Raw genomic sequence first — 12,493 nt, 5'->3', positions numbered from 1 at the left:
CTGTCTTTCTCACATCTCCAACTGGATGTCCTCTCATTACCTCAAGCTAAATCTCTCCAAAACTGAGCTCCTTATTTTCCCCCCTTCTTATAAACTCTCCACCCCAATCTCTCTAACTGTCGACAACTCCATCATTACCCCTACCCCGCATGCCCGATGTCTCTGGGTCACATTTGACTCAGATCTTTCTTTCACTCCTCACATTCAGTCTTTGGCTAAAGCCTGCCGCTTCCACCTTAAAATCATCTCTAAAATTAGACACTTCCTTACACAAGACACAACTAAGATTTTAATCCACTCTCTCATCCTCTCCCGCCTCAATTACTGCAACTCTGTCCTCTCTGGTCTCCCCACCTACCGCCTAGCTCCTTTACAATCCTTAATGAATGCCTCTGCCAGACTCATCTTCCTTACAAGTCGCTCTTCATCTGCTGCACCTCTCTGCCAATCTCTTCACTGGCCTCCTCTTGCCTCTAGGATCAAACACAAAATTCTCACTCTGACATACAAAGCCCTCAACTGCACTGATCCCCCCCTATATCTCAGACCTTGTCTCCAGATACTCTCCCTCCCATCCACTTCGCTCTACTCACAACCTCCTACTCTCCTCCTCTCTTGTCACCTCATCACACTCCCGTTTACAGGACTTCTCCAGACTGGCTCCCATCTTGTGGAATTCTCTGCTTCGCTCCACAAGACTCTCTTCTAGTTTTAAAGCTTCAAGTGCTCCCTAAAGACTCTACTGTTCAGGGATGCATACAACCTACGCTAACCTTTCTTTATACATTTTCCTCTTTTTCCATTGCTATCCCCTGAACCCCCTTAGCATGTAAGCTTAAGAGTGCAGCTGTTTCTTGATCACCTTCCCAAGAGCTGACTGCAACAGTGCAACTCTTGGCAGGGCCCTCTACCCATTTGCTCCCTATAACTGTTTTGTTGTACTCCGCCTTTTGTTAATAGCGCTGCGGAATCTGTTGGCGTTCTACAAATAACTAATAATAATAATAATAATAAAAGAAGAGTAGAGGACCCAGAACAGATCCTTCAGGTACTCCAACAGACAGAGGCATAGGAGAGGAGGAGTCGCCGGCAAATGACACAGAAAAGGACCTGTGAGAAAGCTAGACGTGAATCCAAGAAAAAGCAGTGTCACAGAGGCTGAAATAGCTAAGGGTCTGTAGGAGGAGGGGGTGGTCAACTGTGTTGAAGGCAGCTGAGAGGTCAAGTAAGATGTGTATAGAGTAGTGGCCAATATTTTTAGCAGAGAAAAGATTGTTAGTAACCTTGGTAAGGGCAGTCTCAGTTGAGTGTTTGGGGCGGAATCCAGATTGCAGGGGGTCAAGCAAAGAGTTGGTGGACAAGAAGTGGGTTAGGCAATTGTAAACTAGTTTTTCAAAGAGTTTTGATGTTAGTGGAAGCAGTGATATGGGACGGTAGCTTTCAGAATTAGGGTCAGGAGTTTTTTTTTGAGTATGTGAGTGACTTTTGCGTGTTTGAAAGAAGGTGGGAATGAGCCGGTAGAGCGAGAGAGAGGTTGAAGATGTGAGTAAGAGCAGGAGTGAGGGTGGAAGACAGGGAGGGTATTAGATAGGAACGGATAGGGTAGAGCGGGTAGGTAGTGAGGCGTGAGGAAGATAGTAAGGAAGAAACTTAATTCTCAGTGGCTGGATGGAAGATGCAGAGGGAGTTACTGGGCCTATTGTTGGAATATTGCAGGTTGGTGTTGGGATGTTGCTTCAGATGTTTTGTTTAAAAAGTAGTCTGCAGTCTTGAGCACTAAAGACAGACGGGGTGGAGCAGGTGGGTAGAGGAGAGAGTTAAAGGTGGAGAAGAGTTGTTTAGAGTTTTAGGAAAGAGTAGATATGAGAGAAGAGAAGTAGGTTTGCTTGGCTAAGTGAAGGGCAAAAGATAAAACTGTATATGATAGTGATTGCCTATTCAGTCGGGCAGAACTATGCTCACCTTAAAAAACTATCCCAACGGTTTTGTGTACAATAGGTCAAAACAATAGGTGGCGCAAATGAATGCTGTTCTGACTAATAATGGTTTAAAATGTATTTCAGATTCCTTGTGTGTCTGATAATGTTCTCACCTTACATAGGCTGTATTGAAATTTCAAGTGTAAATGGTATCTCTCCAGGACAATAAAGCTTCTAGATTCAAATTCTATAGTTTAAATATATATATATTTATTGAATAAAAGATTCTTGTTTCTTAAATGAACGATTCTTATATATGAGATCAAAATAATGATGATCTATTCACAAGTGATAATCAGTTGACAATTTAAAACATTTGGTAAAATATAAAATATGATAGTACAATATTAAAAACACCGGTGTTCTTCATAAACAAAAAACTATAAAAACTCAAATTGAGATAATATAAGCAAGCAGGTGTACTCAGAAGATAAAACCAAAAAATAAACAGAGGAGACTCATGTACCTCTAAGCGTATGACTATCAAAAAACATATATAAATGCATATATGAGTATATGAACCATATGTCTGGTATCTGTTAAACTAGCGTATATATATACTTCACAGATGTATAAGGGTTAAGCAAATATTATACAGTTCCTTATTGCTTAATGTTCTGGCAAAACATGGGGTGGTTATCCTTCCGTCAAAAATATATTTGAGCCAATGTATATTGAAACAAATGTGGCAAAATGTAGCCAGTAATATGTAGCAGCAGTGTTATTTCTTAGATTTCAGCGTCTCTGTTTTTTGATCAGAGGTAGGTTTACATACGGTTTTTAGCTTGGTGTAGCGATTCCTTCCTTAAAAACAGTGCACTGTTGACGTCTTCCCTCTGCTGTGCAGAAAAAGCCGGTGGAGTACTAAGTCCCTTAGCCTCCGTTTACCAGCTGTGTTGGTAGTTGTTTTCCTTAGATTCGTTGTTTACCCAGTAATGGGCCTTGATGGTATTCTTATGAGCTCCGGTCACAACTTGCTTCTTTCTTTGTGAGTGTATAACCCAGACCCGGTCTTTATTTTCACCGGTCTCCTTGCTGTTATCACAGCTGACAAAGTTCTCCTCTGGAGCTGAGTTGTTTTGGCTCACTTCTTAATTTCAAGTGATCAGGTTTCTACGCGTTTCGGCGTTCTGCCTTTCTCAAGATACCTGATTGAACCACCTGTAGCCTTTTTATCTGGATCTCCCATGTTCCATCTCTTCAGCTTAACCCTTAATGTTTCTGTTTCTTGTGGATTCGTTTAGAGTTTTACTTTAATCTTAGTTCTTCCACTGTCCTTTGTAAAAGGTTTTCTTAAAATAATTATATTTTTTATTTAAATCCTCAGGTTCATTTTCTCCATATTAGACATCACATAAACAGTAATATTTGGTTCATATATTTCGAGTTCATATTTACAGATATTCTACATTCTTTTTTATATGCCTAATTCAACTTGATATATGAAAACTTACTATAAAAATATGTTGTTATAATATTATAGTAATGATAGTATATATATATATATGTTCCAGAAGATTAATACAATTAATTTATAAAGTTTGTGTGAATATGTAAATGTTCAATTAGCTAATTTTTGTGATTCTAAATCAGATATTAATTCTATATAGAGTATACTTATACAGTCCTGTATTCTTGTTATACTTGTGTAGTGGGGTATTTCATCATCTCATATATAGGTGTTATTTATACATAAGTGTTGTTTATCCAGGTTGTAGAAAAGATACTGGAAGTGCTTATGATACACAAATCTCTAATAGTTATCTAGAAACATATATTGTTTTATTAGCATCCGTGGTCACCTATAATCAATGACTCTTGTTTTTATATTCCTGCCATATGTTGTCACCTCATTTCCTACTATATTCTTTACCTCGATATAAGTTATGTGTGTGTTTGTATCTTACTAATGGAGAGTTGTATTCATATAGCGTATTACTTTATATACAAGGAAGTATTGATTGTATTATAAGTCTATATTATAGAATTAAGGTCTAGTTCACTATTTAATCCCTTAGGGAATAAGGTCCCCATTCTAAAGATAATTTCAGCTTCTTTATGGAGTAACTTTCTCTCCATGTTCCCTCCTCTATTGTCTTCTCTTACTAGTTTAATGCCCCAATATTTTAGTTCTTTTGGATTGCTATTATGATGTTCCTTAAAGTGTACATACAGTACTGAAGAACTAAATAAAGAGTGGTATGATACACTCGAAACAGCCTCCATAGGACTGATTAACATTATTATTAAAGCAAGGAATATTTCTATAGTAGAAATAGGAGAAAAGATCCAAGAAAGTAAAAATAAATTAGAGGGAATTAAACTTAAAGAGACATCTAACCTGAGACAACAGGAGATTATAAAAAACCTGGAAGATTTAAAGTTAGGGGTATTAGAAATTAAATGGAAAAAATTTAGACGCGATCTAGAAGACTATAATAAAAATGGGAATTCAGATGAAGATGATATTACAGATGTAAATTTTAACAGCGCACACATATTTAGTAAAAAAGCCACACTAGAGGAAAACACCATATCCACAAATCCCAATAAGAATCTAAATTTGAAAGATCACAACAAATACAATGATAATTCTACAATCAACAAAAATACAATTGACAGATTTAAAGATAGGAAACATGACGAGCAATATAAAAACAAAAATGAAAATTATCAGAGAGAAATGAGACATGGAAACAGAAAGGGTTACACAAACGATAATGACAGACGGAATTGGTATACAGATGAAACATATCACAATAGAGGAAGAAGGAGATTTAGGAACGATTGGGATAGGAATAGAGATTATGATGATAGATATAATGACACTAGGAATAGGAGAGAATTTCACGATAATGAAAATTACCACTATGGGAGAAACCATGAAGAAAGAGAGAGAAGACAAGATAATCACTTTGAGAAAAATAGACACTACAACACATATTATGGGAGTAGACATTGGAATACACAAGGAAGGGAGTCACATTATCACGTAACTAATAGATCAGCACATAACGAATGGAAAGATCCCTACTATAGCAATGAGGATCAGCACACTCCACAACATAATAGAGATCCACGAAGACACAAACAGTTACAAAAAGATAGTAATTATAAATCACACACAGAAAAGAGACAAACACCTAACAAATGGGAAGTTAAGACACAGAATAGATTTAGTTCACTAACAGAAGAAAATAACACTGGTGAAACATCAACACAAACAAAAGTAGGCACATCAAAATCTTTTTTAGAAGAGGGACCAATTCAGTCACACGACCCTCCAAAGGGAAAACGAAGACTAGAGGAGGTAGAGGAAGAGGGATTAGAAAGTGCAAAAAAGGCAACCAAGAAATCAAAGTAAAAACAAGAGGTATTTTCAACCTGAGTAAAATAACATTAAGTCAAGAAGAAACATCCATATTAAGCAAAGGATTATCATTTGCTCCGGCAAACAAACTTAATAAGTTTGAAACTCTAATTAATGTGAACCAACTAACTAGGAAATTAACCCTGAAAAAATATTTCATGAAAAATCCAATAATGAATTATGCTAATGAAGACCCCACATATACACATACTAATTTAAAACAAAAATCCAACTTCTTTCCAACTCATGAAAAAGGGAGCGCAATAGAGATGTTTGAAAGGAAAGTGAAAGAAGATATAGATAAAATAGACACTAATAAAGACATGAAGTGGAATATGACCAAAAAAGAAAAACAAACCCTCAAAGGACTTAAAGAGAATAAAAACATCATTATAAAACAAGCAGACAAAGGGGGAGGGGTCGTAATTATGGATACAAGTAAATATCTGACAGAAGCATATAGACTATTAGGAGATACAGTGACATATAAGAAACTTGTCAATAACCCTATAAATAGAATGAAAAATAATCTCGACAACATGCTGATAGAGGCAAAAACTAAAGGAATAATTAACACCCAAGAATTCAAATTCCTTAACACAGAATACCCCAGAACACCTGTGTTCTATTTTTTGCCAAAAGTACATAAAGATATATCAAATCCACCAGGACGCCCCATCATATCGGGCATTGATTCGTTAACTTCCAACCTCTCACAGTATGTTGACTTTTTTCTGCAGAAACATGTAAAGAACATATCCTCTTATTTAAAAGACACCAAACATTTTCTCAATATCATTAAAGACATAAAATGGAAGGACAATTACTTAATGGCTACGTGCGATGTAAGCTCACTTTACACCTGTATTGAACACACACATGGGCTAGAAGCTACAGAAATGTATCTAAAACAAGATAAAGATATGAATCCCATTCAACAAAAATTTATTTTAGATTGTATGGCTTTTATTTTACAGAATAACTATTTTAAATTTGATGGAAAGTATTACCTCCAACAAAGAGGCACTGCAATGGGCACGAGATTCGCACCCAGCTACGCGAATTTATTCGTGGGAAAATTTGAGGAGAATTTTATAAACTCTACTCCTTGGGGTGCGAATCTCGTGCTCTTTAAACGTTTTATAGATGACGTCTTTATCATCTGGGAGGGGGACCAGGAACTATTTTTACTATTCATGGAAGATCTTAACAGTAATAACTTGGGACTTTTATTTAGCCATGAATGCAGTAAGGAACACATCAGCTTTCTAGACATTGAGGTATCTATCACTGATAATAAAATCAACACCACTACATTTTTTAAAAAAATCGATGCTAACAACTATATTGAACGCAACAGTAGTCACCACATAAAGTGGAAAAAAAACATACCGAAAGGACAGTTTTCACGTATTAGACGTAACTGTAGCGACATAGCAGACTTTGACAGACAAGCACTGACTATACAGGACAGGTTTGTAGAAAAAGGATATAATGAAATACAAATCATTAATACAAAAAACATAGTTAGAGAAATTAAGAGAGAAACACTACTAGAAGATAAAAAACTAAATCAAACCGAAGAGACTGACTTCAACATGTTAAAAATACCCTTTATAACAACATATTCAGCACAATATAAACAAGTACAAAATATCATTAAGAAACACTGGCATTTGGCCAGAAGTGACCCAGTTATTGGAAAACAACTTAAACCAACACCAGATATAATATATAGAAAAGCAACAAACCTTAAGAACATACTTTCACCAAGTGAATATAAATGTAAAACTACCAACAACATAGTGAATCTAAAAGGGGAGCGACTAACAGGTTTCTTTCCCTGTTATGATTGTAAGTCTTGCCAATTTAGCCATAAAACGAATCAAATAATTTCAACAAGTAACAACATGAATTTTAAAATAAATGACATAATAAGATGCACAGACAATAATGTCATATACATATTACAGTGTTCGTGCAAATTACAATACCTGGGACAAACGAGCAGAAGTCTCAGAGAGCGAATTAGAGAACACATTTGGTGCATAGAGCAGGGCAAAGAAAATACAAGACTGTATGTACACTTTAAGGAACATCATAATAGCAATCCAAAAGAACTAAAATATTGGGGCATTAAACTAGTAAGAGAAGACAATAGAGGAGGGAACATGGAGAGAAAGTTACTCCATAAAGAAGCTGAAATTATCTTTAGAATGGGGACCTTATTCCCTAAGGGATTAAATAGTGAACTAGACCTTAATTCTATAATATAGACTTATAATACAATCAATACTTCCTTGTATATAAAGTAATACGCTATATGAATACAACTCTCCATTAGTAAGATACAAACACACACATAACTTATATCGAGGTAAAGAATATAGTAGGAAATGAGGTGACAACATATGGCAGGAATATAAAAACAAGAGTCATTGATTATAGGTGACCACGGATGCTAATAAAACAATATATGTTTCTAGATAACTATTAGAGATTTGTGTATCATAAGCACTTCCAGTATCTTTTCTACAACCTGGATAAACAACACTTATGTATAAATAACACCTATATATGAGATGATGAAATACCCCACTACACAAGTATAACAAGAATACAGGACTGTATAAGTATACTCTATATAGAATTAATATCTGATTTAGAATCACAAAAATTAGCTAATTGAACATTTACATATTCACACAAACTTTATAAATTAATTGTATTAATCTTCTGGAACATATATATATATATACTATCATTACTATAATATTATAACAACATATTTTTATAGTAAGTTTTCATATATCAAGTTGAATTAGGCATATAAAAAAGAATGTAGAATATCTGTAAATATGAACTCGAAATATATGAACCAAATATTACTGTTTATGTGATGTCTAATATGGAGAAAATGAACCTGAGGATTTAAATAAAAAATATAATTATTTTAAGAAAACCTTTTACAAAGGACAGTGGAAGAACTAAGATTAAAGTAAAACTCTAAACGAATCCACAAGAAACAGAAACATTAAGGGTTAAGCTGAAGAGATGGAACATGGGAGATCCAGATAAAAAGGCTACAGGTGGTTCAATCAGGTATCTTGAGAAAGGCAGAACGCCGAAACGCGTAGAAACCTGATCACTTGAAATTAAGAAGTGAGCCAAAACAACTCAGCTCCAGAGGAGAACTTTGTCAGCTGTGATAACAGCAAGGAGACCGGTGAAAATAAAGACCGGGTCTGGGTTATACACTCGCAAAGAAAGAAGCAAGTTGTGACCGGAGCTCATAAGAATACCATCAAGGCCCATTACTGGGTAAACAACGAATCTAAGGAAAACAACTACCAACACAGCTGGTAAACGGAGGCTAAGGGACTTAGTACTCCACCGGCTTTTTCTGCACAGCAGAGGGAAGACGTCAACAGTGCACTGTTTTTAAGGAAGGAATCGCTACACCAAGCTAAAAACCGTATGTAAACCTACCTCTGATCAAAAAACAGAGACGCTGAAATCTAAGAAATAACACTGCTGCTACATATTACTGGCTACATTTTGCCACATTTGTTTCAATATACATTGGCTCAAATATATTTTTGACGGAAGGATAACCACCCCATGTTTTGCCAGAACATTAAGCAATAAGGAACTGTATAATATTTGCTTAACCCTTATACATCTGTGAAGTATATATATACGCTAGTTTAACAGATACCAGACATATGGTTCATATACTCATATATGCATTTATATATGTTTTTTGATAGTCATACGCTTAGAGGTACATGAGTCTCCTCTGTTTATTTTTTGGTTTTATCTTCTGAGTACACCTGCTTGCTTATATTATCTCAATTTGAGTTTTTATAGTTTTTTGTTTATGAAGAACACCGGTGTTTTTAATATTGTACTATCATATTTTATATTTTACCAAATGTTTTAAATTGTCAACTGATTATCACTTGTGAATAGATCATCATTATTTTGATCTCATATATAAGAATCGTTCATTTAAGAAACAAGAATCTTTTATTCAATAAATATATATATATTTAAACTATAGAATTTGAATCTAGAAGCTTTATTGTCCTGGAGAGATACCATTTACACTTGAAATTTCAATACAGCCTATGTAAGGTGAGAACATTATCAGACACACAAGGAATCTGAAATACATTTTAAACCATTATTAGTCAGAACAGCATTCATTTGCGCCACCTATTGTTTTGACCTAAGTGAAGGGCAGAAGTGTATGAATAAACTTTATAGTGTATGAAATCAAGTTCAGAGTGAGTTTTCCTCAGACACGCTCAGCAGTACAGGAGCATTTTTGCAAATAGCGTGTTTGCTGAGCATGCCAGGGCTGTAACTGACGCGTGGGGTTTTGCACAGCTGGGGAGGGGCAAGTGTGTCTAATGCAGAGGAGAGAGTTTTGTTATAGTGGGCTGTAGCGAGATCAGGGCAGGTTATAGTGGAAGTGTGATGGAGGAGATTTTGAATGTTTTTTGAAAATTGGAGCGGATCCACAGCATGTATATTTCTGCGGGGGCGGGATGGAGAAGTGGATTTAGCTGTTGCATTAATATTATAGGTGACCAGGTAATGGTCTGAAATTGGAAAAGGGCGACAGGTGGTGTCAGATATAGAGCAGAGGTAGGAAAATGTGATCTTCTTAAAGGTATCGATGTCAGGTTCTGGGTCTGCTTCTCCTTCCACATCTGTACGTTCAGTGATTTATTGGTTTTAGGGGTTCTGAATAGGGCTGCACGATTAATCGCATATGCGATTTTAAAACAATGAGTAATCGCCATGATTTAAAAACCGCAAGCGTATGCAATTTTTAGTCCCGCCCCATACAACGTCACCTATGACGTACAGGAAGGCTGGCTGTAACTGTTCATTTCATTGGAAAGGAGGAGGAGGTGGGGGGAATACAGAGCCTATGCAGGAGCTGCGCTATGGAGGAATTTGCCGGTTTGCCTCAGCTCTGATGGCAGCAAGTCACAGCTGCCTACACAGGTAAAATAAATCTTCTTTTAAAGAAAGTATTTATTGACGCAAACGGTTCAGAAAGTGCACCACGGAAAATAGCTCAGACAGTGAAGTACAAGTGCACTTTTACTCTACTGTCTGATCTATTTTCCATGGTGCACATTCTGAAAACCTTCAACAAGACTTTCTTTTAAAGAAGAGGCTTCGTTTTGGATAGATATTTTTTTCTGATGTATGAGAAGTTGTGGGCTCCCTTTTAATCATCCGTGCCACTTTGTGGGAGTATATGCATAGAATAAAGGCAGCCCAAACCCGTTCAGAGATACTGTGCTCTGAGTGTCAATGCAAATTGGATTTATCACGGCATGCAGAGGGAGGTCATGACATGTAGCTGGTCAACTTGGAGATGTGATACCAGTGAGAGAGACTCGTAACTGAATGACAGAAGCAGTTCACACATTATGCTGCACTGAATATCTGCTAAAACCTCAGCTGCCTGCTAACACTAGAAGTGTGTTACTTGCTGGGAGGTATGAGGCTATATTCCAACAAAAATCATACAAAAATCTGCATAGAACTCAATGATAGATAATATAGGAAGTGTTGATGATGTTTTTACTAGCATTAAAATAGCCCAAAAGTTTACTCTTTCCCTCAGTCTCTCAGTTTTATGAACTTCTGATGATGCTACAGGACAGAGCTGCTAGAATAAGGATTCAGAACTTAATAAAACAATCACTACCAAGACATTGCTAATTGCTATTAGATTTCTGCTATTAAATTTGTGTAACTAACACAACTGTAAGGTTTCAGAGAGTTGTGTATCATGTAAAAGTTATTTTAAAAAAAATGACGATTAAAATTGCTAATTTTTTTTTTTAGGTCCAAAATTTCGATTTTTATTTTTTCCCGTATCGCCCAGACCTAGTCCTGAAGAAATTAGTGGTGAAGATTTGGTGGTTTTATCCCATTTTAGAGGTTTTCTTGAAGACATGTCTCCTATCTCTAGATGATTGTTGAAATGCTGACCAGGTAGGATCTATATAGAGCCAGAGGGCCCACTAAGTTGTTTTAAGTTGTCACTGTGCTCTATTTCAAAACCTGGGGGGGATATGCTTTCACCAGGGTTGATATATAATTATTAGGATAAGACCTGTTAGGCAAACCAAGTTTCCATGAGGCGAGTTTTGTAGCTATCAAGGATCACTTTTCTGTGGCATATTGGTTGCGGCCTAATAAAAATGAGATCTTACCTGGATTTCATGTTTGTTGAATGGGCTTCTTGTATGGGAATGTGTGATGGTTTAATCCCTGTTCGTTGGCTTTAATTAATGTGTCTTGTGGGAGAGCATGTTTCTCATCGGAGGGTGTTATGTCTGAACTCCGTTAGTCGGCTTGATGATCACTGCAGCGTGGTTGGATCGGAGTGGTGTCTCACTGTAGTCTGTGAAGAAGCAGGATCCAATGTCTCCAGATTAGGTCCTCGCCTGTCGTAATCTGTTCTATTATAGAAGCTAGTAGGTGTTGCTGTATGTTCCGACACGAGGCCGGAATTAGTTTAGATGGTGCAGAAGGGTGCTAGCTGGGCCTTGGGTTTAGGCCTCATGTGTCACAGTTCACTCTTCGTGGGTTGCCTGTGTTTCCTAGAGCCTTGATCGACTCGGTATCAGCCTCAGCAGGGTGTCGAGGTCTCACATGAGATTAGGTGTTAGGTTGTTAGCCCGTTTTACAAACTGGTAGCTGTTTTTAGCTGGATGTTGCACGGAGCTCTAGAGCCAAGCGTCCATGACTTAACTTGGCGTAACTCCGCACCCCCCCCCCTTCTTGTGTCTTTAAAGGGATGCTGAACCCAATTTTTTTTCTTTCATGATTCAGGTAGAACATGCAATTTTAAGAAACTTTCTAATTTACTCCTTGTATCAAATTTTCTTCGTTCTGTTGTCATCTTTATTTGAAAAAGCAGAAATGTAAGGTTAGGAGCCGACCCGTTTTTTAGTTCAGCACCTGGGTAGAGCTTGCTGATCGGTGGCTACATTTAACCATCAAGCACTAGCCAGTTGCTGAACCAAAACTGGGCTGGCTCTAAAGCTTACATTCCTGCTTTTTCAAATAAACATATAAAGAGCACTAAGACAAATTGATAATAGGAGTA

The 12,493-nt window shown here is 36.7% G+C and overlaps 1 protein-coding gene across 2 annotated transcripts in view; it reads left to right on the top strand.

The window, feature by feature from the left end:
- Nucleotides 1-12,493, top strand: part of LOC128657286 (gastrula zinc finger protein XlCGF53.1-like) — a 163,249-nt gene that overhangs the window by 12,737 nt on the left and 138,019 nt on the right. For both annotated transcript variants that reach the window (XM_053711569.1, XM_053711568.1), the window contains exon 2: nucleotides 11,224-11,373. In XM_053711569.1, coding sequence (XP_053567544.1) covers nucleotides 11,351-11,373 — 23 coding nt within the window. In that variant the 5' untranslated portion in view covers nucleotides 11,224-11,350. The remainder of the gene's footprint in view (nucleotides 1-11,223; nucleotides 11,374-12,493) is intronic.

This window comes from Bombina bombina, chromosome 4, assembly GCF_027579735.1.
Source record: "Bombina bombina isolate aBomBom1 chromosome 4, aBomBom1.pri, whole genome shotgun sequence".
NCBI classification, from domain to species: Eukaryota; Metazoa; Chordata; class Amphibia; order Anura; family Bombinatoridae; genus Bombina; species Bombina bombina.
Note: the sequence above shows the minus strand (reverse complement) of the source record. Positions and strands in the feature narration are given on the sequence as shown.